The 27,496-nt window shown below is 45.3% G+C and overlaps 1 protein-coding gene across 1 annotated transcript; it reads right to left on the reverse strand.

The window, feature by feature from the left end:
- Positions 1–337: 337 nt before the first annotated feature.
- Positions 338–27,496, reverse strand: LOC309392730 (paired box protein Pax-7-like; the record flags this gene model as incomplete). Its single annotated transcript, XM_081954156.1, has 7 exons — positions 338–469; positions 2,077–2,115; positions 2,916–3,043; positions 14,886–15,026; positions 18,986–19,115; positions 20,151–20,386; positions 27,412–27,496. The coding sequence occupies 7 exons, from the start codon at positions 27,494–27,496 to the stop codon at positions 338–340; spliced, it is 891 nt and encodes a 296-aa protein (XP_081810282.1).

Genomic DNA, 27,496 nt, shown 5'->3' on the forward strand with positions numbered 1-27,496 from the left:
AAGAAGAGGAGGAGGAGGAAAAAGAGGAATAGGAGGAAGAAGAAGAGGAGGAGGTATATTCACCACCCTGAGTTATTCATAAAAAGATAAAAAATAAAGGTGGGATGAAAAAAAACCCTACAAAAAATTAAAATGAATGAAAGGAAGAGAAAAAAAAGGGGAAATTCCATCTGTGTTTGCTGGATTCTATTCTCCTTTTAGCCTTCTGCGAATATTCAGGGATCGGGTTCTTTCTGATCCTGTAGACATTCGAGAGAAGAGCTAAATCGGTTAAGGTTCCATTTCTCACCGGACACCACCGCTGTGAAGGTCGGACGTTGGCTGCTTCAAGAGGGGTTCAGACCGAGGTTTGAGAAGACGCCTCTTCTGACCCTTTGCGCTTTTCCGTACCTCCGATCGTTTCGTCACTGCCGCTTTGCCAATAAAGGCAGCGCCACCCAAAACGGGAGATGCCAAGACACGCGGCATCCTTTGGCAGGAGAAGAACAGGGGAGGGTCTCTGAAAAAACTTTGCCTCCGTACCTCTTGGCCAAATCCTGCTCCAGGATTGGAAAAATGGGAGCTGAAGGTGGGCTGGGTGGGAGAACGGGTGTGTGTGTGTGTGTTTGAGGCTTCGGAACGGATACGCCATTCCTGATTCCCGCCGGCCTTTATTTTTTCAGCCCTTCCTGAAAAGTTATAACGTTTATTTCCTCTGCGCTGGAAGGGTTGCTAATTCATAATGGGATGCAGGCTTTCGAAGCCCCCTCCTCAACCTTAATGCAAGACCTCCCACTCCCCAGAAATTTAGAAGAAAGTTACAAGGCTCGCTCCACCACCGCGGGCACCCCTCGACTTACAAACATCCATTTCGCGATGGTTGGAGGCAAACCACGGCACGGAGAACGTGCCGTACCACCAGTCCTCGGACTTAAGAAACGACACAGCATGGACCCGTGGTCAAAATGCAGGCATTGAGTAACTGGAATGAATCTATGACGGTTGCAAGCATCCCTGGGTCACGGGATCGTCATTGGCGACGGCTTCTGACCAGCAAGGCCAAGGGGGAAAGGTTAATGATGTGATTCACTTAACAACAAAAGTTGCAAGGCTGTGCTATCTGCCCTCCATCAGAACAATCACCTCTTGGCCGCCTTTCTCTGCCCTGGAGCGCAGATCAGTTCGCTTGGGACTCGCTTTGCATGCACAGCTGTCTATAAATTGTTCTACGCATGCGCAGGACTAAAAAAAAGGACTACAAAAGGACTAAAAAGCATGCTGGAGGCAGCATGGGTGACCTGGGAACTGATTCAGGGGTGTGGCCAGCCTGCTGTCTGTACCGGTTCGGCGATCAAGTCACAATTTCCCCAACCGGTTCGCCCAAACCGATGCGAACCAGTAGCAACCCACCTCTGGCACAGATGCCATAAACAGTTGGCAATGAACTCAATTCTTAAGTGGCATCGACCGCTCCTGCAATCCAAAGAGAAACGGACGTGGCACCTTGGAATTAGTAAAACCAAGTGGCCTTCAATTGCTTTGAAGAACAATACACGGTGAGCGACCGTATTTTTCAGACTAAGGCTTAATTTTGAGGTATATATATATTGGTTCGAATCCCTGGCGCCGCGTAACGGAATGAGCTCCCGTGACTTGTCCCAGCTTCTGCCAACCTAGCAGTTCGAAAGCACGTTTAAAAAAAATGCAAGTACAAAAATAGGGAGGAAAACAAGAAAAAAACAAACCCTGCCTTTGCCTCCCAGCATCCATCTGGTGTTTTCATCTGGCCCGTTTGCCACAGCCCGTTTGCCGCCACGGACAGTTCAGCGCCGCCACCGCAGCCCGTTCGTTGCGGCCCATTCGTTGCTGCCGCGGCCCGTTCTAGAACAACTGATTGGCGTCGCATCTCACACACACACACACGCTGCAATATTCACTGTATAAGACACACAGACATTTCCACCCACTTATTTTTTTGGGGGGGGAGTGTGTCTTATACTCCGAAAAATGTGATACTTTATCCCCCCCCCCCCAGTAGCAGGCGAAAAAGAAAAGAAGAAAACGATAAGGAATCTAGCCAGGGAGATTTGATCTCACCCTGTCCCAAATGGGCATCAGATTCTGATGCTCCTTGATCTGAAACAGAGGGACAGGCAGGATCCAAAGAGAGTAAATCGTGACGTTGGCACAGCTATTCATTCAAAAAATCTGGCCAAGCTTCTCCCCTCCAGCTAAGGCCTCGTATGTCAACACCTCATCCCATTATGCCCGCCTACCTATTGACCAAATTTCTAGACGGGCCCTGCAGGCCGAGGAGGGGTCCCTATCTATTCATCGAACGGTGCTGGATTAAAAAGAGGAACGGCTACGGATGTTTTTTTTTTTTAGAAAGAGGTGTTTGGCATTTCCTTTCTTGAATTTTACCAACAGGGGGAATTTGTGAATGAATTCATGGCCGCTGGAGATTTCCTGCTGCTGACACTTTAGGACAGGGGTGTTGAACTGAATTTTATTGAGGGGGCCGCATCAGGGTGGGTTATGTTTGACCTCAGAGGGGCCATGACATGGGACTTTTGTCAGGGGCACCTGTGGTGGCCAAGTGCTAAGGCAGGACTTCCCTGAGACCCTTCCTCACTCTCATTATAATCTCCTTCCTTCCTTCCTTCCTTCCTTCCTTCCTTCCTTCCTTCCTTCCCTTCTTTTTTCCTTCCCTCTTCCTTCCCCTTTCTTCTTCCTTCCCCTCATTCCTTCTTTTTCCTTTCTTGCTCTCTTCCCAGCCTCCCTTCTTTTTCTTTGCCTTTCCTCTTTCCCTTTCTCCTTTCCTGTCCCTTCTTACATGCTCAAATGCAAAATGGGAACACATTTCTCCTATTGTTTTGATAGCCCTCAACCGGTGAAAATGGAGCTGGGGGGGGGGAGCGCATGCGGCTGAATACGAGGTGCGGCCGAGGTCCGTTTTCACTGGCAGAGTCACTGTGGGCCGATGCTTTGCTGTTTCCAGGCTGGTCCCGTGGGCCGGATCTAAGCACTCCGAGGGCCAGCTGCCTTGAGTTTGAAACCTCTGCTTTAGGGAAACCCCAAAGGTGAGTCTACCTTACAGGGATGTTTCGAGGATGTTGAAAAAGGTGGCCATGACAAAAAATTTGGCCAGGGAAAGAGAGACAAAGCATGGTTTTTTTTTCAGGGAATGTATTCAAGGTAAAGGCTCCTTGATTTTTGAAGAGAGGAATCTATTACTGTTATTGTTAATTTTCAATTCGATTTGCAATCTGGGATTTGGAAAAACTTAACAGTTTAAGTCCAAACCAAGGACCTAGGAGCCCTTAAATGCCTGAGTATGTCGGCAGTTCTGAGTAAGGTAGTTTTATTTTTATTTTTTTGCAAAGTCAGGATATTCAGGTCTGATATGTTCGAAATTTCCACGTATCCAGGCAGCCCTTTGGGGTATTGCTCCAAGGGCCCCTTTTTACTATTAGTGCAAATGCTGGTTCCTTCCCCCCCACAATTGCTCAACTTCAATTTGCAGGTTGCGGTATTTCGATATTGTTTTCCTAGTTCTTTCTCTTCAATTCGTACAATCGCCTGGTATTAAAGAACCAGAGGGGTTTTTTTTCTTTTTCTTTTCCGCAGTAGAGATGTCAGGCGTGTCGCGGGCCAGACGTCTGTCTGTTTGGATCCGAACGCCCTTAAATTATTATTATTTAAGATGTAATCCTCAATTTGATTTACCAGTTCTGGGATGGGTAAAAGCTTACCAGTTCAAGTCCCAACCCAGGACCTAGGAGCTGTTAAGGTAATGTCTGAGTATAGAGGCAGTTCTGAGTAAGATGGGTCAACTTAGCCAACTGTACATTTAAAGATGTGTCACAAATACCATCGACTGGTGCTAAGATACGGGTTGCTGCCAGTGTCCTAGGTATCAACCAAGCATCTTATTGTTATTGCTGTTATTTTTGTTGTTTTTCCTCCTCCTCCTCCTCCTCCTCCTCCTCCTCCTCCTCCTCCTCTTCCTTTTCCTCCCCCCCCCCTCCTTCCTTGGTTTTATCCTTAACACCCAAGTAAGTCTCTTTCAGCTTGCAGGCTAAAAAAAAAAAAAAAAGGGGGATATGCGTTAAAAACCCTTCTCTGCAAATTCCACTGGAATTTTTTATTTCTTTTTTTGGAAAAGGTGGTGGGGAGGAACTGAGCTGAAAGACGGCAGAGGGGGGAGGCTGGGGGGGAGGAAAGAGGAGGAGAGGAAGGGGGGGTTAATCCGAGTTTAATGCTCTGGTGCAGTCTACAACGAGGAGGTTCGGTGGCGTTATCTCTGTTCAACATTTCGGTTTCCCCGTATTTTACCCAGCCAAATGGCTGTGGGGGGGGGGAGGTGTTGTGTGTTGTGTGTGTGGGGGGGGGGATTGCGAACTGTGGCAACTCCTGACGCCTGCAGGAAAATATGGCTTTTAATATCTAAATAACTTTAAATTCCCCCTTTCCGTTCCCCCCCCCAATACAGCTTCTAATAAATCTCTGTTTTCCCCCCAACTCAAGAGACAACGATGATGGGGTTTGTTTGAAGTATTTGTCTCGTCTTTTGAAGCACCTCTTCCTCTTCTTTCTCTTTTAAATAACCAAGAAGCGAATGGCAAAGGAGAGAGGGAGAAGAAGGCAAATATATATATATATATATATATATATATATATATATATATATATATATATATATATATATATATATATATATATATATATATATATATATATATATATATATATATATATATATATATATATATATATATATATATATATATATATATATATATATATATATATATATATATATGATGAGAGCTAAATAGCTTGAAATGGATCCATACTAGTCTCCCTTTATTTATTTATCAGCACAAATACAACACACACACACACACACACACACACACACACATATTTGTGTTGTATTTGTACTGATAAATAAATAAAGGGAGACTAGTATAGATCTATTTCGAGCTAATTAGCTCTCATCAGCTAGCCATACCCTTACTGGGATTTGAACCAGGGGTTGTAACACAAACACACACACACATACATACATACATACATACATACATTTTTTTAAAAGCAAGCTACCTCCAATTCCTTTTCTTGTCTAAAACACAGAGGAGAGGGGTGGGGGGAATGATTGACTTACAGGAAAGAAGATGGACTCAAATACCCGCTTTGCACTACAACGCCCAACCTGCTTGTCCTGTCCTGGCTGAGGAAGATGGGTATTGGTTCGAAGGGCAACATCTCCAAGCCCTTTTGATCTGTTTTATTATAAAATACTTTTGGTGGCAACGTAAAATTCCTTTTCTCTCTTTTCTGGCCCCTGGCCGAAACTTGGAAGCAAACAGGACTTTGAATAAGCAAATGTATATTTTCAGCCCCAATTCTTGGGTGGTAGATTTTAGGAGAAACCCTCCCATACGACCACACTAGACAACACAGTATCAGCAGGAGAGACCTTCAAGTTTCTAGGTTCTATCATATCTCAAGACTTAAAAATGGACACCTGACATCAAAAACGTCGCCAAAAAAAGCACAAGAAGGAATGTTCTCTCTGCACCAATTCAGAGAGTTCAAACTGTCCAAAGGAGCTGCTGATTCTGTTCTACAGAGGAATGATGGAGTCTGTCCTCTGCACCTCCATAACTGTCTGGTTTGGCTCTTCAACCCAACAAGACAGACACAGACTTCAGAGGATAATCCGAACTGCAGAAAAAACAATTAATGCCAACCTGCCTTCCATTGAGGCCCTGTACTTGGCACGAGTCAAAAAGAGGGCAGTGAAAAGATCTACAGATCCCTTGCATCCGGGACAGAAATTGTTTCAACCCTTACTCTCAAAACGATGCTATAGAGCACTGCACACCAAGACAACTAGACACAAGGGCCGTTTTCCCCCATGCCATCCCTCTGCTAAGCAAATAATTCCCACAACATTATCAATTATCTACTAAGACTGAATTACTATTCTTCTCATCCTTCCTAGTACCTATCTCTTCCCACTTATGGCTATAACCATGTGGCTTGCATCTTTACAATTTATATTGTTTTTATTTGTTTCCTAGTACGATTTGATCACTTATTAGTAACCTGTGACTATCACAAAGTGTTGCATCTTTTTATTCTTGATGGATGTATTTTTATTCTCCTTATGTACACGGAGAGCATCTGCACCAAAGATCGTGTCCAATCACACTTGGCCAATAAAGAATTCTATTCCATTCCATTCCATTCCATTCCATTCCATTATTCTATTCTATTCTATTCTATTCTATTCTATTCTATTCTATTCCATTCTATTCCATTCTATTCCATTCTATTCCATTCCATTCCATTCCATTCTTCTATTCTATTCTATTCTATTCTATTCTATTCCATTCCATTCCGTTCCATTCTTCTATTCTATTCCATTCCATTCCATTCTTCTATTCTATTCTATTCTATTCTATTCTATTCTTATTCTATTCTATTCACCAAGCCAGTTTCATTAGCTCTTATTAATTAAAAATATTTTTTTTTTAAAAAAAAGGTTTTAGGTCTGGCTAGTCTATTCTATTCTACACAACCGGTTTCATACCAGAAGGGGTGGATTTACTCTATGAACACAACTGAGCTGGCAAAATTCAGATGTGGTTTTCTTAAAAAGGGGCACCATCCTGCTAAATGCAACAGAGCTGAGCTAGGCCTATGGATTCTGAGCGAAGGCACCCCCATGGCGAAAAGAAGGGGCAGGGCTTGCCCCCAAAGGAAGGTGAAAAGGGCAAGCTTGCAGCATTTTCTTGCAATCCACCCCACCTCCTCTCTGAATGCAACTTGGTGGGGTTTCTCTGACACCCATATCTGCACCCAATATTGTTATCTTCAAAGGTAAAGGTTCCCCGCGCACCTATGTTCTAGTCGTTCCTGACTCTAGGGGGCGGTGCTCATCTCCGTTTCAAAGCCGAAGAGCCAGCGCTGTCCGAAGACGTCTCCGTGGTCATGTGGCCGGCATGACTCAACGCCAAAGGCGCACGGAATGCTGCTCCCTTCTCACTAAAGGTGGTTCCTATTCTTCTACTTGCATTTTTACGTCCTTTCGAACTGATAGGTTGGCAGAAGTTGGGACGAGTCGCGGGAGCTCCCTCCGTTACGCGGCGCTAGGGATTTGAACCGCCGAACCACCGACCTTTCTGATTGGGAAGCTCAGTGTCTTAGCCCCTGAGCCACCGCGTCCCTTACTATCTTCAAAACAAGCAAGCAAACAAACAAAAAAGCATTCTCACAACCATTTCCCCCAATCATTCAGTCCCCAATTAGAGTTGGCTCCTCAAATTCTGCAGTTCTGCAGTTTTGCTGAGGGTTAAAATGTGTGAAGCTGCAGAGTTTTTGGAGAGTGTTTCATTCCAAATTGGAACCATAACTTCAGCTCCAAACGAAATACAAACATCCAGGAAAATAATACATTTTCTTGCTGTTTGCTCAAGCCACCTTTCCTGCCATCCTGGTCTATTTTAGGGCGGTCTCCCCACATGTAAAAGGTTGGGGGATGAGCCCTGTATTCCTTTCCCCCCCCCCGTTTTCTCTTCTCTTCCTTTTCTCCCTCTCTCTCTTTTTCTCTCTTTCTTTCTCTCTCTCTCTGTCTTTCTTTCTTTTTCTCTTTCTCTCCTCTTCCTCTTCTCTCTTTTTCTCTCTTTCTCTTTCTCGCTTTCTTTTCCTCTTTCTTCCCTCTTTTCTTTCTCTCTCTTTCTTTTCCTCTTTCTCTCCTCTTCTCTCTCTCTCTCCTTCTCTCTCTCTCTCTTTTCTCTTTCTCTCTCTCTCTCTCTCATTTTCTCTCACCCCCTCTCTTTCCATGCATGTGACCCCAAGGAAGTCTTTGTGGCCACAGCGGATTCGTGAAGATGCCTTATCTACACACACACACACACACACACACACCAATTAGCTTATGCAACCTTGCAATACTGACACCCTTTTTGCACCCCCAAGTATATTGCCATTCGAAGTTTCCAAGTTTAGGAGGGAAGGGGAAGGGGGATTTGGTGGGGTGCAAAAGACCCCCTTGATGGGGGCATACCATTGGGTTGGGTCCCTGTTGCCCTTGGCTCTGAGACCCACACCCAATCCTTTCCCTCCTTCCTGTGTGCCAACCTTGCTGCTCCCTTGGTTTCCTTCTCCTGGGGGGGGGGTTCTTTCCAACTTCCCTCTCTTAGGGTCTCCAGGGGCTTCTTACCACAACTTGCTAGCTCTGGGGTCAGTGTTAAGGCTCTCCATCGGAGGTGTGAATGGAGCAATTGGGAGAACTCCAGCTGCTTTCCGTAAGGTTCTACCAGTGGTTTTGAAATCGCTCTGCCATCCCGGCTGGGGATAATGGGCACTGCAGTCACATCTCTGGTCCTCCCCCCCCCTCCCCTGCCTGCCTTTGACCCACCCATCCAATTCAGACTTCTTGTTTCTTCCTCGGCCATCTGATCAGATCTGGCTCTAAATGCAGTGAGAAGCCAGGGAGAAGGGCTTGTTGCCCTTCAGTTGGGGAGGGGCTCTTGACAGCCCCCTCCCCAGCCCTCCCTTTAGGAGAGAAAAAGACAGCCACCAAAGAAGCCTCGCAAAGGAATCCCCCCCCCTCACCCTTTTGCAGAAGAAAAGAGATCTTGGATGTCTGTTTAAAAGCAGGGAACTTAGAGCCTGCTCTGCACCAAAGCCACTCTTCCCCAGCCTGTGGACTGTGGAGGATGGGCATTGTGTTCCAAGGCCACTGGGGTTTAAGGTAGAGGAAAAAGGGGCCTGGAAAGACAGGCAGGTTTGGGCGTTTCCCTTCCTTGCTTTGGAGAATTGTACAGAGCTGAGGGGCAGCAGTTGCCCACCCCAATTCCAATCTCCTTTTAAAACAACCAGCCCAGATATGCATATTCTGGAGAATAAACAAGCTGGCATTATGAGACCACAGATCGGACTTGTGGGCCAAGGAGAAGGGAGCGTGAATCCAGTTCACCAGAGGTCCAGAAATGGACAGAGACAATTCCAATGGGGGAAGATTTCTGGACCACTGAAAGAATTTGGAAAGGAAGGGGCAGGTGTGTGTGTGTGTGTGTGTGTGAGAGAGAGAGAGAGAGAGAGAGAGAGAGAGAGAAGAAGAAGAAGAAGAAGAAGAAGAAGAAGAAGAAGAAGAAGAAGAAGGAGAGAGAGAGACAGAGAGAGAAAAGGGAAAAAGAAAAAGAAATAAGGAGAGAGGAGAGAAAGAAAAAGAAAGAGAGACAAAAGGGAGAGAGAGAAAGAAAAAGAGAGAAAGGGAACGAAAAAAGGTCAAAAGAAAAAGAAAAAGAGAGGAAAGGAAAAAGAAAAGAGAGAAAGAAAAAGGGAGAAAGTGAAAGGGAGAGAGAGAAAGGGAGAGAGAAAAAGGAAAAGGGGAAAAATAAAAAGAGAGAAAGAAAAAGGGAGAGAGAGAAAGGGAGAAAGAAAGAAAAAATGGAAAAAGAAAAAGAAAAAAAGGAAGAGGGAGAAAAAGAAAAGAGAGAAAGGAAAAGGGAGAAAGAGAAAGGGGCAGAGAAAAAGAAAAAAGGGAAAAATAAAAAGAGAGAAAGAAAAAAGGAGAGAGAAAGAGAGAAAGAAAGAAAAAATGGAAAAAGAAAAAAAGGAAGAGGGAGAAAAAGAAAAGAGAGAAAGGAAAAGGGAGAAAGAGAAAGGGGCAGAGAAAAAGAAAAAAGGGAAAAAGAAAAAGAGAGAAAGAGAGAAAGAAAAAATGGAAAAAGAAAAAGAGAGAAAGAGAGAAAGAAAAAGAAAGAAAAAGAGAGAAAGAAAAAGGGAGAGAGAAAGAAAAAATGGAAAAAGAAAAAGAGAGAAAGAGAGAGAAAGAAAGGAAAAAAGAAAAGAAAGAGTGTGAGAGAATGAAAGAGAAAGAAAGACAGGGAGAGAGAAGGGAAAAAGAAAAAGAGAGAGGAGAGGGAGAGAAAGAGAAAGAGAAAGAGAGAGAGAAGGAATGAAATTTTCAAATCAGAATTGATTTTGCATCCTCTTCCATCTCCCCCTTTTCCCAAGCGGGAAGGATGCTGCGGTCCTCAAGGCAGGTGGGAGAGAGGAAGTCCAAAAACTTCGCTGGAGAAGCCCTAGCAGGAGGGGGGGCTTGAAACTGGAGGGAAAAAGGGGTTTTCTCGCGAGAAAGCTCTCCTGCCTGCTTTCGGGGTGCTCCCCCACCCCAAATCCCCCCACCCCCGTTGCCCCCCACTCGCCGTTCTCCTTAACATCCTTGGACGAAGGAAGCAGAGTCCATTTATTTACGGGGCGGCTGGAGAGGAGCCGAGAGCCGCTGGAGGGAGGATTCGGGGGGGAGGGGGCGCTTTTTCTCGAGGGGACACCCCCCCAAACGGATTGTCAAATGGGGAGGGGGTGATGGAAGTATTGGGCACATTATAATGTCATATATAACCACCGTTCGGTTTTTTCCACTTTTCTTACGAACCGATTGCGCCTTCGGGAAAGCGCATGGAGGAGAATCGGGGACCCTTCTGAAGCCCCCCTCCCAAAAAAAGGCGGCTTGGGGGGAGAGGGGGACCGTGCAGACCCCCCCCTCCAGACTCGAGACTCGAGAAAAGAGAGAAAGAGAGAGAGAGAGAGAGAGAGAGAGAGAGAGAGAGAGAGAGAGAGAAAGAGAGATGCCCGGGCGGGTCCGCGCACAAAGGCGCCTTTTGCCGGGGCGTCTCGGCGGCCCCCGGGCGGGCGGGCTGGGGGGGGGGCGGGAGGAGAGAGAAAGCGCCCCCTCTCCACTCCCGCCCCCCAAACAGACGGCGCGGGCACTCGGACAAAACGGTGGCGGGGGGGGGGGGGTCGCGCGGAATAATTTACTTCCCTTTCTTTCCCCTGGCTTTTGTTCCCCAACTTTGCTCCGCGCGAGCCTTTGAATGAGAATCAGCGCGACCCCCGTGATCTCCCCCCACCCAGCCGCCCGCCGACCCCGCTGCGAGAGTGGGAGGTGGGGTGATGGTGGAAAGAGACGCTCCCGGGCCCGCCTAGCCTCCCGCTGCCCCAAACAGCCGACTCGGGACGCCCCTCGCCCCGAAGTTCAACAACCTGGCGGCGGAGGGGAAGGGGAGAGGAGACCCCCGAGGAAGAGGAGGGGGAGCTCGGCTGCCTCGAGGCTCCCCCCCCTCCCCGATGGGCCCGGAGAGACCCTAATGCCGGATTCGCCTCGCTTTCCGACCGGCCGCAAATCGAGAGTAGAAAAGTCACCGCGGGTCGTAGGGGAATTCCTTCCCCGGGGGTCGTTTCGAGCCCGACCCGTCCGGGAGAGTTTCAGTCGGTTAAGCAGGGCTGGTTTAACTGCCCAGACGGGACGGAGGGTCGGTTGCAACGCTAGACTTTCTCGCCTTTCCCGACGCGGCGGCCGCTTCTTGGCGAGGGTCCCGGCGGCAGAGAGAAGCCCCCCGCCCTGCCGCGGCTCCCGACTCGGCTGCCGGGGAAGGGCGCCGCAGCTCAGCGTGACTCGTGAACTCCTCGGCGGCCAGGGGAAAAAACCTTCCCTCGCCCACCCGCAAAATCCCTTTCGCGAGCCCCGGCTCCGGAGGGGTCGCTCCGGGTATCCCGTAAGGGGATTTTTTCCCCCCCAGCCACGCCGCCCGCCCGGCGAAACGAAAAAGGCCGGCCGGGCAAACGCGAAATCGCGACGACGCCTTCCTTCTCTCTCTTCGCTCGCTTCCCCCATCCCAAACGAAATATGGAAGGTGCGTTTTTAAAAAGGCGGAAAAAAGAGAGAAACGTTATTGTTGTTTTTCTTAAAAAGTAGTTTCCCCCAAAAAAGAAAAAGAGCGAGAGCGAGAGACAGAGATAGACAGACAGAGAGAGAGAGAGAAGAGAAAGAAAGACACACAGAGAGAGAAAACAGAGAAAGAGAAAAAAGAGAGACAGAGAGAAAGAAAGAGAAGAGAGAGAAAGAGAGAAAGAAAAAAGAGCGAGAGCGAGAGAGAAAGACAGAGACAGAGACAGAGAGAGAGAGAGAAAAGGGAAAGACACACAGAGAGAAAACAGAGAAAGAGAAAAGAGACAGAGAGAAAGAAAGAGAAGAGAGAGAGAGAAAGAAAAAAGAGGCAGAGAGAGAGAGAAGGGGAAAACGAAAGACACACACAGAAAGACAGAGAGAGAAAAAGAGAGAGAGAAGGGGGTTGCGGTTCCATTCGATTGCAAGACGACCCCCCCCTTAAATTCGTCTGACCTCCACCCCCCCCCCCCATGCAGGCAGAAATCCGTTTTCTTTTGTTGTTGTTTTTTTAAGAATTTAACGGGGGTCTCTCCCGGATTCCCTCCCTCCTCCGAACGATATTCGCGAATAATTGAATCTGATGTCTGTGTCCCCCCACCCCGTCCCCCAACCGCATCCGTCAGCTGTCACGGGAGGTTTCTGGGGACCGTTTAAAAAGGGGGAGAGAAACAGGCAGCGGCATTGATCTCTCTAACAGAGCCATTTAGGCAGGCGCGCGCGGCGGCTCTCAAAGCAAGTGATCCGTAGTGACTCCGCTTCCCAGCCGAGCCCCCCCCCCCGCCGCCCTCTTCTCCCTTTCAACTTTTTTTAAAGGGGGCTTGAGTCTGAATCCCCTCAACCCCTCTCAGGGGTCCGTCCATCCCCCTTCGCTGGAATTATTTTATAAACACCCCTTTTAATTATTTTTTATTAGAGGCGTGCGGGATTTGTCTTTAAAGATCAGTCAAGCTTCCCCCCCCCCAAAAAAAATTAAATAAATAAAAAGGACAGAGATTTCCCTCTGGGGGGCAATTTGCGTCTCTCCCAATTTTATCTGTCATTCTCGGGGTGAATTTGTGGGGAAGGGACAAGCGCCTTCTTTCCCAGCCTTCTTTTTTTCCTTTCCGCTTTTTATTTTATTTTTTATTTTGGAAAATAAAAGACTTACTTTATTTGGATTTTGAAAAATAAACTAAACGACTGGGATTTGATTTATTTGAAGACAGGTTGCAATTCTCAGCGGTTGCAATTCTCAGCATCAGGTCAAATGTAGTTCCGATCCTGCCTTCTGAACTGTTTTATATGATTTATTGTTTGGGGGGGCTTTTTATAAAGAAAACTAAGGTGGAAGTCCATAGGAAAAATCGTGCCTGCCGTTTGTGCGTTTGTTAATATCTAAAACTTATCTCACGATCTGTGTTTTCTCTCCCTCTGCCACTCTCCCTCCCCTCCCTCCCTCCCTCCTTCCCCCCCTCTCTCCCACATTCAAGACTTTGAGAGTTTATTATAGAGTTTATTATAAATCTTTAATTTTGTTGGTTCTCCATCATTATGAAGTCAAACATGATTTTTAAAGTGTGAAATAGATTTTTTTAACCCCCCCCCCCCGTTTGTGGGCTTTCTGGCCTAGAACTGGGAAAGGAAATGTAAAAATTTCTAAAATTCCAAATGTTTCAAGAACTTATACAGTGCCCCAGTTGAGCAAATAAAGAAGTATGCTTAATAACTCAACCGCCAATGCAAAACAAATTATAAAATAAGTAATTTTTATTTAAAAATGTATTAATTTCTGCTAAGGGTTTGCTTTTCCTGTTTAACTGGAAAATATACTAACCCTGATGATCTAGAATATGAAACAGGTAGAGAAAGAGGTAAATTGATCTTAAATATACTGTGGGTTTTTTTTTAAAAAAAAATCTGATATCTTAGAGCTTTAAAATATTGGGAAAAAGCCTTGTATAGATATTACCCAAGATTTTGTATAGTTCCAATTTGGTTAATATTTAGTTAATGCCTTAAAGGTGTCAGAAAAAGACAGCCAAGATTTTATTACTTTCTCAAAGGTCTTATTCTAGTTTAAATGTCACCTGCCTGAGAATGTCTTCATAGATTAAAGCAAACAACTAATTCCCTCAAAGGACTAATATATAACATTTTTCAAACTGCACATCCAAATTGAAAAACACACCCCTACGCATAACTAAAATAAACATAATTATTCTTTTTTATCGTTTTAACGCAGACTTCTCTTTCGTGAATTTGTAAGCCGCTTGGAGCAGAGACTCAGCCATTCCTATCTGGTTTAAATGAAGTTGAACTAGCCACCAGGATGAATTAACACTTGGAAACAAGTCTACTTATTTTTGTTTAAGTGCCACAACAATACAACAACTTCAACATCGCTACAAAGACATAAAGCATTGGTTTCTTTGTGTGAAAACTGCCTCTTCTCCAATCACAGAAAACTAGCCTCTCAGAGAATCCAGTAAAAGGAGAAATCTACAGAACCCAAGAGAATTTAATGTAGACTAAGGGCAAACTGAATAGAATACAAAACAACAGTTGGAAGGGACCTTGGAGGTCTTCTAGTCCAACCCCCTCCCTCAGGCAGGAAACCCTAGACGATTTCAGACAAACGGTTGCCTCCATCCATTGCCAAATCAGCAGGGGGAAAAAAAAAACCTTAAGTTTGTAAAAGTGCAGATTTCTTTGCAAAGAAAAATCGCGAATATATCCAGGAAACAGACGGTTATAAAATTTCCACCGATCATTAGGAAGAAAATAAATTAACAGAGTAGAGAAAAGTAGAGCGGCATATATACCGTGTTTCCCCGAAAATAAGACGGTCTTATTTTCTCCCCACCCACCCCCAGAAAAAGCATTTGGCCTTATTTTAGGGGAGGTCTTATTATTTTGGAGGTGCAGGAGACGCCAAGCATGGTCACCTCGTGGCTGCTGCTGTGTTGCAGTATTTTTGGGGAGGGCTTATTTTCAGGGGAGGGCTGAATTTTAGCCCATGCGCTCAAAAGCCCAGTTAGGCTTGCTATCTAGGGAGGTCTTATTTTGGGGAGGAAACAGGGTAGAAAGCCATGTGATGTGAACTTCATTGACTCAAGGAGAAACGGTGCAGGGAGATAGAAAAGGGGGACCTCTAGAGATTGAGGGTTCTCTTTACGCAACGCCTTACCTTTGTCACCCAAGATACCGTCGATGCTATGCTTGGCCTTCTTCTCGCAGTCTTCCTCCTTCTTCTCGTGGTCCTCCTCTTCCTCTTTCTTCCCGAACTTGATTCGGAGCACACGGCTAATCGAACTCACTAAACCTCGGACAGCCAAAGACAGAAGAAGAACATATAAGCTGCTTTGGAAAGGGAAGGGGGACACGGAAGAGCCCCCCGCTCCCCCGCCAAAAAAAACAATGGCCTGGAACTTGGAGAAAAGTTAAGGCAAAAACACCACAAGATTCCAGCTCGATCTAGAGATTTGAGATGGTCACAGCATCTTCTGGGTCAGGGGTTGGTAACCTTAAACCTTAAACCTTAAAGTTCCTAAACGGAAGCCCCCCCCTTTAATTCTGGAGCCAACCAGCAGTCCAATTCTCCCACCATAGAGTCTCCTCCTAGCGCAGCGTCCTTTTTCCTCTGCCTGTCCTAACTGAAAGCCTTATCAACTGTGGAGCCCACCAGCGAGAGGGAGCCGCAGCAGAGGGATAAAAGAGCCACACGAGGCTCCGGAGCCGCAGATTGCAAATCTATGTTCTAGAGGTGCTGGTTTGTCCCGTTACGCCAGAAACATTTAACATGGCTGACCAATCTGGGGTTGTTGGGCTGGCAGCTTGTGGGATAACAAGGCCTGTCCTCTAGCTGAAGATCTGAACCAACCAAGGAATGTGTTCCATGGCCAACCCAAATGGATTGGTCCCCTTCTACTCCTGGTCCCCTGCCTTCCTGTCCAGAGGCCACCTCCAAGACCCCGTGAAAAAAGCAGGACACCTCAATCCATTTGGCTGGAGGCCACCTTCTCTCAGAAGCCCATCATTCTCAGCTAGCATGCTGACTGAAAACAATTCCATGCCAAAAAAACAACAACGAACAAACCACGATGCATTGTTTAATTCATCCATAGCATTTCCTAAAATGACCGTGTCTGGAAGCTGAGGAGATACTCCTACAAGCTAGTTGAAGAGAACCCACTAGGTTTGCTCCTGGTTTGGAGGCTTTATGGAGGCTTCCATGAATGCAGAGAACTTCAAGGATGCCACCAGACTCTAAGGTTGTCGTTTCAGTGACACCCAAAGATTTTAGAATGTACTGAATATCATCCATGCCTCTTTGGAGACTCCTTCACCCTTGAGAGTTACAGAGAACTTTCCTCGACAAACTATGGCCCAAATTGAGGTAAAATCCAGCAGGTTCTGACAGGTTCTGGAGAACCAGTAGCAGAAATTTTGAGTAGTTCAGAGAACCAGCAAATACCACCTCTGGCTGGGCCCAGAGTGGGGAGGGAATGGGGAGTTTGCAGCATCCTTATCCCAGGAGTGGGGAGGGAATGGGGAGTTTGCAGCATCCTTCTCCCAGGAGTGGGGAGGGAATGGAGAGTTTGCAGCATCCTTCCCCTGGAGTGGGGAGGGAATGGGGAGTTTCCAGTATCCTTCCCCTGGAGTGGGGTGGGAATGGAGATTTTGCAGTATCCTTCCCCTGGAGTGGGGAGGGAATGGGGAGTTTGCAGCATCCTTCTCCCAGGAGTGGGGAGGGAATGGGGAGTTTGCAGTATCCTTCTCCCAGGAGTGGGGAGGGAATGGGGAGTTTGCAGTATCCTTCCCCTGGAGTGGGGAGGGAATGGGGAGTTTGCAGCATCCTTTTCCCAGGAGTGGGGAGGGAATGGGGAGTTTGCAGCATCCTTCACCCAGGAGTGGGGAGGGAATGGGGAGTTTGCAGTATCCTTCCCCTGGAGTGGGGTGGGAATGGAGATTTTGCAGTATCCTTCCCCTGGAGTGAGGAGGGAATGGGGAATTTGCAGCATCCTTCTCCCAGGAGTGGGGAGGGAATGGGGATTTTGCAGTATCCTTCCCCTGCCACACCCACCAAGCCACGCCCTCCAAGCCACACCCACAGAACCAGTAGTAAAAAAAATCGAATTTCAGCCCTGGGCCAAATGTTGAATTCAGAATCCCTGGAGGGAGGGAGGTGGGCAACCAATGGGAACATATTTTGACTTCTGTGTTTTGTAATTCTGTTTTATTTAATTTCAACCGAGTTGCCCCATGGAATTTGTATGCCACTCAGAGTTCACGCTGCAGTCACACAACTCCAGAGCCTTCAAACCTACATGCATGCGCAGAAGAAAAAGCGTTGCTCCAGATGCAAACAACTCAAAAGGATGAGCCAGGAACAAAACTGGATAGGTAAACAAAGCCCACTGAAACTCACGCCAGGCCTAAGAGCTGCGGCTGCCCGTTTAATTGTGATGGATTAATACACGCCCGCACTTCTATAAACGCCCTTATACATTGCTGTTTAATCCCCTGCCGTGTTGAAGGCTAATTCCTTCTGAGTCAACACGGTGCTTTCTTGGACATTACAATATTATCTCTTCCTGTGTCAAGAGGCTCAGGAGGGTGCGCTTATTTATTTATTTGCGTCGCCCAATTAATAGTCCAGCTGCAACGCTAACGAAGGAATGGATGGCAGCAACAGGAGTGCCTGGTTTGAATGCATGGCAGCCCAAACTCTCCAAAGTGAATCTTTTTCCCCCCCAACAAGCTGCTTGCTACAGGATTCCCCCTGCCTGCAAGTGATTATTTTCAGGATAAAAAGCAGAACCATGAAACAAACTGGGGAGGTGGGAGGGAATGAAGACCCCAGAAGGGCTATCAAGGCCTAGAGAAAATTGGAAAAAAACCAACAACAACAACGACAGAGATCTGTAAAAGCTTTGGAGCATCGCAGAAAACTCTTCCTGCCTTTGCAAAACTTCGTCCTAATAAATACATCAGCGGGATGGAGACCACAAGTGGCTTTGAAATGGTTGGGGCTCATATTTTTGGCTGTCAGTTAAGATTACTGTTTTTTTTTTTTATTAAAGAAAAAAAACATTCTGCTTACTGTCGACAGGTAAGATAGCTCTGCGTGGATCACCGAACACCTAGATTAATAATCAAAAGAGTTTTATTTTCCTGTTTCTTAAGGGTGTTGGGAAGCGAGCGATCCATCTTTAATTGTAAAACGTGTGAAATATGCACGCTGTACAGAGACCTGTTCAGCAGACCTAATTTCCTGCGAGGAAATTATCTTGAAACATTATGTGTGGGATGTTTGTTTGCATCAGACTAAGACTGGACTTTAAGACAGCTTTGCTGATGGTCAAGGAATGATCTTGACCATCAAGTTGGTGATGTTTGTTTGCATCAGACTAAGACTCAGTTTTCCCAGCCAGAACATTTCTTAACTTAACTTTAAGTTAAGCTCCCAGAAATTTCCTGGGCCTCTTTCTCATGCCAAGCCTGCTCTTCTTTCAACGATTTCTCCTTTTTTTCTTTATTTCCTTTTCTTACAAGGAGAATGAATTAAAAACATGTTAAAAGGAGGTTTTTGTTCCCTGCAAGGGCTTTCTTCTAATGGCTGTGATAAAAATTCTGGTGGTGGTGGGGAAATCTTGCCATTTTGATATACTGCACTGATGTTCAGGCTAATTGTTGGCCATTTAAAATGTCATAACCACAACCAAACTTGGTCTTTTTCAATAAAGAAGAAGAAGAAGAAGCTGAAATGATTTCTTCAGATGTTAAGAGTCATGTCTGAAAGCTGCCTTATGCCAGGTCTACCAAGAATTGTCCCAGTTTGGTCCAGGGATGTGAACCTCACCAGAAAATCTACGGCTAAAGGAAAATGCTACCTCCCACGCTGAAATGGTACAGCCCAAATCTGCAGTATACCTATATTGTTGAATCATCCTCATTGCATCAGCTTGCAGCTTACAACCTTACATCAGTTGGCAGCTATTAAATACTCATTACCTGACATCTTCAATTAACCCAATATTCGGAGCCTACCCAAAATTAAACACATGGTTTGGGTTAGTACACAAAGTGAACTTCCAGAGGTGCAAACCCAGTTCTCATGGCTTGTTTAGACTTGGCCTAAAGTCACAAAGTTTGGTTAAACGGAGTGAAGTCCGGTTACAAGGTTTCCTCTTTAAGCTGAAGGATGTTTGCCACTGTGAAGCTGGGCCAGGAAATACAGAATTTAAAAGCCTTGTGGTCTGGCTTCCTTCTCACCTGAAGGGACCGTGGTCCTGTCACAGTGACCGTCTTTGAGTAGCCGGTCTCGGATCTCCCAGCTAAACATGCCAGGATTCTCTCGCTTGTATTCCTCAATTTTTTTCTCCACGTCTGGAGTGGCAACCTGCTTTTGGGGTCAAGAGGAAGGAAGGAAGGAAGGAAAGAGTAAAAGAGGGAGAAACAAAGGGAGAACAGGGAAAAGAGGAAGGAAGGAAGGAAGGAAAGAGGAAGAGAGGGAGAAACAGAGGGAGAACAGGAAAAAGAGGAAGGAAAGAGTAAAAGAGGGAGAAACAGAGGGAGAACAGGGAAAAGAGGAAGGAAAGAAGGAAGGAAAGAGGAAGAGAAAGAGAGGGAGAAATTGGGGGAGAAAAGAGAAAAGAGAGAGGAAGGAAGGAAGGAAGGAAGGAGGGAAAGATAAAGAGGAAGAGATCGAGGGAGAACAGTGAAAAGAGAGAGGAAGGAAGGAAGGAAAGAGGAAGAGAAAGAGGGAGAAAGTGAGAGAGAACAGAGAAAAGAGGAAGGAAGGAAGGAAGGAAGGAAGGAAGGAAGGAAAGAAAGAAGAAGGGGGAGAAAGGGAGTGAGAACAGAGAAAAGAGAGAAGAAGGAAGGAAGGAAAGAGGAAGAGAAAGAGAGGGAGAAATTGAGGGAGAACAGAGAAAAGGAGAGGAAGGAAGGAAGGAAAGAGGAAGAGGGGGAGAAACGGAGGGAGAACAGAGAAAAGAAAGAGGAAGGAAGGAAGGGTGAAGTGGAAGAGAGGGAGAAACAGAGGAAGAAGAAAGAAAAGAGAGAGGGAGGGAGGGAGAAAGGGAGGGAAGCAGAGAACAAAAATGCACTTTTAAATTCAAGTTCTACAGTTTGCCGATGGACTGCCAAGCTGCTTTGATCTCGGGAAGTCCATTCCATGCTCAACCTTAGAAGGCCAACTTCTCAAGAAGGTTGGCTAGCAACGTAGGGGATGGAAGCAGGAAGCTGTTCCATCATCTAAGCTTATCTTCCTCCAAGGGCCACTGGGTGACAAATTCCCCAACTCTCCCTGCCAATCAAAGGCGAGGAAGTGGCACGAAATCCAGAAGGGCCCCCTCCTCACCTGGCTGCTCAACTCCTGGGGCCATTGTCCGTCCCCCCCTTCCTGGCGGGCTTCCTACTCCCTCCCTTCACTCACCCTGGGCTTGCTGCCTCCGATGGCTCCCGGCCGGATGGATCCTGTCTCTTGGTACCGGCAGAGGATCTTGGAGACGCAGCCGTGTGAGACCCGCAGCTGGCGAGAGATGACACAGGGCCTGATGCCGTGGTGCGCCATCTCTACGATCTTATGGCGGATGTGGTTGGGCAGGGGGCGCCCATTGATGAAGACGCCTCCAAGCTGGTTGACGCGCCCTTGGCCCAGCGGGGTGGAGACTGCGGGGGGGGGGGGGGACAAAGGGGAAAAGGAGGTCAAGGTGTCACCTGCCCAGTCAACAAGGGCTGCCCCCTTCTTAGCCCTAGACTACCCCCACATCAACCACCCCCAACCCCTTGGCAAAATCTGTCAGGTTGACAATTGGTAAGGAGAGGCTGCTTCTCCAGTTGGAGATGGCTCTGCTCGCTCAGCTTCTGGCCTGAGAATTGGGGAGGGGGTCCAGTTGAGACACCGGAGACCCCTTCCCCTTGCACCGGGGAAGCCTCCTTCTGAAGACCACACCACCTCTCTGCCGGTGGGCTTCCAGCTCAATCATCTTGCGGCAAAACTGATGATGGACACCCGAAGCAAGACCCCTCCTGGAAACATTTGCTTCCCCCTGCCCACTTTTACCGGTGGTGGGTGGGTGGGTGGTGGGTGGGGTGTTTGTCAGCTCTTCCAGGTGGAAAGCTACAAATGGGGGTGGGGGGGTCTCCTCTCCCCTCTGCTCCTCCTTGGAGGGATTCTCCAGCAAGAAACAGGGCCGAGAGGAAGCAGCTGTGTCCTCACCAATCCTTGGGAGAATGAGAGGGGGCAGCTTAAATTTCCAGAACGCCCCCCCCCCCGCCTGGTTTGGCTACCCGGTTTCTGCTAGCTGTGTTTCCCATCCCCTTGCCCCCCACACACTTTGCATTATCTTTTTGGGAGGGCAGAACGGAGTCCAGGCGCTGGAGACCAGTAACCAGCACTGGCTGTATCAGGTGGATGCAGATCGATCTCTCTCTCTTCTCTATCCTTTCTCTCCTTTCTCTCTCTCTTTCTCTCTCTTTCCCTCTCCCTCCCCTTTCTCTCTCTATTTCTCTCCCCCTCTCTCTTTCTCTCTCTTTCTCTCTCTTTTCTCTCCTTTCTCTCTCTTTCTTTCTCTCTCCCTTCTCTCTCTCTTTCTCCCTCTCTCTTTCTCTCTCCTTTCTCTCTCTCTCCTTTCTCTCTCTCTCTTTCTCCCTCTCTCCCTCTCCTTTCTCTCTCTCTTTCTCCCCCCTCTCTCTTTCTCTCTCCTTTCTCTCTCCTTTCTCTCTCTCCTTTCTCTTTCTTTCTCCCTCTCCCTCTCCTTTCTCTCTTTCTCTCCCCCTCTTTCTCTCTCCTTTCTCTCTCCTTTCTCTCTCTCCTTTCTCTCTCTTTCTCTCCCCCTCTTTCTCTCTCCTTTCTCTCTCTCTCCTTTCTCTCTCTCTTTCTCCCTCTCTCCCTCTCCTTTCTCTCTCTCTTTCTCCCCCCTCTCTCTTTCTCTCTCCTTTCTCTCTCCTTTCTCTCTCTCCTTTCTCTTTCTTTCTCCCTCTCCCTCTCCTTTCTCTCTTTCTCCCCCCCTCTCTTTCTCTCTCCTTTCTCCCTTTCTTTCTCTCTCTCTCTCTCTTTCTCTCTCTCTTTCTCCCTCTCTCTCCTTTCTCTCTCTCCCTCTCCCTCCTTAGAGGGAACGGGGATTAGAAACAATTGGGGGATGAGGGGGGGGGCTGCGCAGTTGCAGTCATTAAAAGCCCCCTGATTAATGGCTTGGGCGGGAGGGTGGATGTCTCCCCTCCTTGCTCCCAGGGGTCTCCTCTTCCTACCATACACAGAGGAGGGGGGGGGACGACCCCCGCACCTCAAACTCTTGTGTATGCCGTCCCCTTCCAGTCTGCTTTTAAGAGTTGGCGCTCCGGGTGCGACGGCGGAGCCCTGGCAATTCCGCCATTCTTTTTCCCTGTTCTTTTTCCATGGGGGTCCCACCGGAGGAGCTGCAGGGGAGGGGAACGCGGGGGGGGGGGCGGCGTGTCTCCTGTCTGTCCGAAGTCTGTTTTAGGAGAAGAAATCTCACATCGGCATCCCGTTAAAGTCAGCCGTGTGGAGTCTGAGGGACCCTCACACGAGAAACGCAGAGCTAGCCATGGGGGGGGGGGGCAATCCACCAAAGCTGGTAGTCCGGTGCGCAATGTGTGTGTGAGAGAGAGAGGGAGGGGGGGGAGCATCCAGCCGCTGAATCGACAACAACAGGGCACAAAAAAAAAAAAAAAAACCCAAACGCGTTGGAGGAGTAAATTGGTTGATTTGCTAATTTTTTTGCAAACACGGGACCCACGGACCGGGCATCAATAAACGGGAGCGTGGAAGCGTAAACGTGGCAAAATAGATCTCCCCTTTCAAAGAAAAGGGGTGGGGTGGGGTGGGGGACCGATTCTGTTTGCTTTGCAACCTGCAATGAAACCCCCCCAAAAACCCCAACATCTTTGGGAAAATTAAAATGCCCAGTCACATCTAAAAAAGGGGGAAATTGTGAAAACTTTCTGCCACAAGTAGCTTTTCTGGCATGCGATCCCTTATGATGATAAGTCAATAATAATAATAATAATAATAATAATAATAATAATAATAATAATAATAATAATAATAATAATAATAATAATAATAATGAAAAAGATAATGTGGAAAAAGAAATTGAGTGTTGTCCCAATTGTAATTGGAGCCCTTGGAGCAATACCTAAAGGGCTACCTCGCTATTTGGAAATTTTAAATTTATCGGACTTGAACGTTCTCATTTTACAAAATAACCACCCTACTTGGAACAGCTTATATCCTCCGACGTAACCTTAACGGTTCCTAGGTCCTTGGTTAGGACTCGAGCTGTTGAGCTACCAACCAGCCCCAAAGGCTGTGAATCTCACTCAAAGATTAACCAAATAATAATAATGTCATAATAATGAGTCAAAATAACAAGTCAAAATATAATAATATCTGATAGAAAACGACATGTTATTGGTCATAAGTCATAATAATAAGTCATAATATAATAATATCTGATATAATATGACATATTATTAGTTATAATAATAAGATAATAAGTCATAATATAATATCTGATATAATGTGACATATTATAGTTATAATAGTAAGTCATAATAATAAGCCATAATATCCAATATATGACATTATTATAACATTATTATTATTATCTCTTTTATTCATTAAACATGAAACTCAGTCAACTGAACATCTGATATAATAATATCTGATATAATATAATTGATATAATAATATCTGATATATGACTTATTATTATTATAACATTATTATTATCTCTTTTATTCATTAAACATGAAACTCAGTCAACTGAACATCTGATATAACAATATCTGATATAATATAATTGATATAATAATATCTGATATATGACTTATTATTATTATAACATTATTATTATTATTATTATTATTATTATTATTATTATTATTATTATTATTATTATTATTATTATTATTATTATTATTATCTCTTTTATTCATTAAACATGAAACTCAGTCAACTGAACATCTGATATAATAATATCTGATATAATATAATTGATATAATAACATCTGATATATGACTTATTATTATTATTATAACATTATTATTATTATCTCTTTTATCCTTTAAACATGAAACCCAGTCACCTGAACATCTGATATAATAATATCTGATATAATATAATTGATATAATAATAATATTCATAATAATAACTGCTTCCATTCTGCGACGATACCTGTAACACTGTCAAACATCTAGATTTGCTTATCCCACTAGATAGGTAGACAAAAATGCCAAATATTGATAATGATGATGATAACAACAACAACAACAACAACAACAATAATATTCCAGGTCGTTGGGAAGGACTCAATAGGTGGGCAGAATTCAGTCTAAACATTTGGCTGAATGTATCATGGGCCATTACTTCGCCTCACTTTATGCCAGAATGCTGAATGCTCTTATGTCCAAGATGCTCACTCTTTTAACCAGCGTGTAAACTGACCACCACCTAGTTTAATTGATGTGAGTGTGTAAAACTGCCTTTTCACGGGTCCCTCCACTACCCTAGAGTCACTTTGGTTGGTGTCAGCCCTGTGGGTGTGACAGAAATTCAACCAAGTGTGATTTATTTAAGAAACGCCCGTTAAGTATCTGGTGTTTTATTGCCCTCTCCCTTAGCATCTCCCGCTCCCGCTTTTCGCCTAAATATAAAGGTTTATAAAGGTTTTCCTTCGGGGTTCCCCCCCCCTTCCTCCAGATGCGCACCCAGGGTTTACATCTGGCTGCTGTTTTTTCTAACACCTTGTTCGCTTTCCGGTGGAGAAGTTGGACATCCTAAAACACAAAATGAAAAAGCTTTCCCTCAATCTCCGGATACAATTCCGCCCCCCCCCCGCCCTAAATATTTGAAAAGAATCTTCTTGTCGCTCTAAAATCTTCCCTCGCCCTGGTTTTTTTCTTCTTCTTCCTAACTTTAGGCGCAGGAGAAAACTAGCAAAAGCGCACAATTTTCTTTTATCCCGGCTCCGGTTTAAAAACAAGATTTCCCTAACCTTAAAACTCAAGATTTTCGTAACGGCTTTCACTTTCTTATTTTTTCTCTCTCTAAAATTAAAACGGACGGCCACATCATCAGCGAACAATTAAAATAAATTTAAAAAACCGCCACGGAGCCTAACTTCCTTTCTGAATTTTTTAAGGAGAGCTAGGGAGACTCCCCCCTCCTCCTTTCAGAGTTAAATTTACCCCGTGTTGTGTGTGTGTGTGTGTGTGTGTGTTTTCATCCAAACACGGGAGAAATCTCGATTTTTCCACCCCTTTGAGATAGAGAAAGTCTGTCCGATTAATCGAGCGGCTTGTTCATAATAATAATAATAATAATAATAATAATAATAATAATGATAATGATAATGATAATGATAATGATAATGATAATGATAATGATAATAATAATAATAATAATAATAATAATAATAATAATAATAATAATAATAATAATAATAATAATAATAATAATCTCAGTTAACTGAAGTTTTAAAATGTGGTACAAATACCATTTATTATTATTATTATTATTATTATTATTATTATTATTATTATTATTATTATTATTATATACTTTATTCATTAAACATTGAATGTTCAGTTGACTGAGTTTTATGCTTAATGAATGAAGTATATAATCATCATAATCGTATTTGTGACACATTTTTAAATGTTCAGTTGACAGTTTCATGTTAAATGAATAAAAGAATAACAACAACAACAACAACAATAATAAAAACTCAATCACCTGAACATTTAAAAAATGTGTCACAAACACCATTGATGATTATTATTATATACTTCATTCATTAAACATTGAATGTTCAGTTGACTGAGTTTCATGTTTAATGCATAAAGTATATAATAATAATAATCATCATCATAATCATCATCATAATAATCATAATAATATAATCATAATAATAATCATAATAATCCATGGTATTTGTGACACATTTTAAATGTTCAGTTGACTGTTTCATGTTTGATGCATAAAGTATATAATAATAATAATAATATTATAATCATAATAACCAATGACACATTTGTGACACATTTTAAATGTTCAGTTGACTGAGTTTCATGTTTAATGCATAAAGTATATAATAATAATAATAATAATAATAATAATAATAATAATAATAATAATCATACTATCATAATCATAATAATCAATGACACATTTGTGACATTTTAAATGTTCAGTTGAATGAGTTTCATGTTTAATGCATAAAGTATATAATAATAATATCATAATCATAATAATCAATGGCATTTGGGACACATTTTAAATGTTCAGTTGACTGGATTTCATGTTTAACGAATAAAAGAAATAATACTAATACTAACTAATAATCAAAATATTTTTTTTAAAAAAAAGAAACGACGGTTTGTGTAGGGGGGGGGTCGTTTGTCCCGCTGCCCCTTTCGACGCACGCACAAAGTCGGCGTCCCCCCCCCCCCAGCCCCAGACCTCGCGCGCCTGTTTAATCAAGAATCACGCGCCACTAATTCGAAGTCACTCGGAGTGATACCTCATTAGCCACGGCTAAGCCTAGAGTGGACTGGCGACGCGCGGTCATTATTCTCCATCACGATGTACAAATATTTTGGTAATCCTTTGATCCCCCTTCTCTTTTTTTCCACCCCGGACTGTTTCCCTTCCATTCGCTACAGAGAAGAGCCACTTCACGCCAATCCTCGCGCCGCCTGTGGGTTTTCGAAGACGGCGTGGCTCCCCTCCTTTCCCGGCGCCCACTTGAGCACGCTTGAGGAGCACCCAATTTGCTTTAATAAATGCAGAAAGGGACGCCCGAGTTTGTTTTAATTCCGCAGCGGAGCAAGCAGCCAAGAAAAGGTTGGGAGGATTTATTTTTTTTATTTTTGGGCCGGGGGAGAAGGGAGGAAAAGAAGCGAGGGGGGGGGGGCAACAGGAAAAGTTCTCCTTCCGATTAATTAATATCCCCCCCTCTCTTTTTTTCTCCAGGTCTTTTTTTTTTTCGGAGAGAGGGAAAGCCGGGCGTGAAAACGAACTGCGCTTTATTTTATTTTATTTGGGGAGGGGGAAAGCCCCCCGCGCGCCGCCTTTGCGCTCCGTTTCTTGAGCCGTCAAAGCAGTCAAACAAAATCACAAACGTTATCAATAAACACTATCGCGGGGGGGGGGGGAATCGCCGTTGAGAAACAGATGAGCAGCAATCAAAACTCTTCTGCGTCTCCGTCTTGTCGTCCCCCCCCCCAAAAAAAAATAAGCAGCCAAGGCAAGGTTTTTGCGCATCCCCTGCGTTCTTCTCACCCGCCGGAATCGAAATCAAGCAGCTCAGCTCGTCTAGAATGGGCAGGAAGAGGGGCTCGGGGAGAGCGTCCGAAGCCCAAAGCTGCCCCTTCCCCTCCCAGGTTGGAGAGACCCCCGTTGTCCCCGAGAAGAAGCCCACACCGGCTCCCCCCCCCAAAAGCAGCGGGTTTTCCCGCGGCTTCTTCGGGAGTCCGCTGGGAATTTCGAAGGACGCGCTAACTTTTTGGGGAGTTTTCTTCCCTAAGAAGTGGAGGGGGGGAGGACTCGGCGCCCCCCCTTTCCCTGGCCCATTTGAGGAGCGAAAGGCCGGTTGCAGAAGCAAAAACTTGGGAAGGGGCTTCTCCCACCCCCCACCCACCCCTCACCCGCCCCGGAGTTCGACATACCTTCCAGAGGGAATCCGGTGCGGGGATAATTCTGCCCGGGCGTTGGGCGCACCATCCTGGGTACGGTCCCGGGCAGGGCGGCCAT

This window comes from Natrix helvetica (genome assembly GCF_964273705.1).
Source record: "Natrix helvetica genome assembly, chromosome: 5".
In the NCBI taxonomy this organism is placed as follows: domain Eukaryota; kingdom Metazoa; phylum Chordata; class Lepidosauria; order Squamata; family Natricidae; genus Natrix; species Natrix helvetica.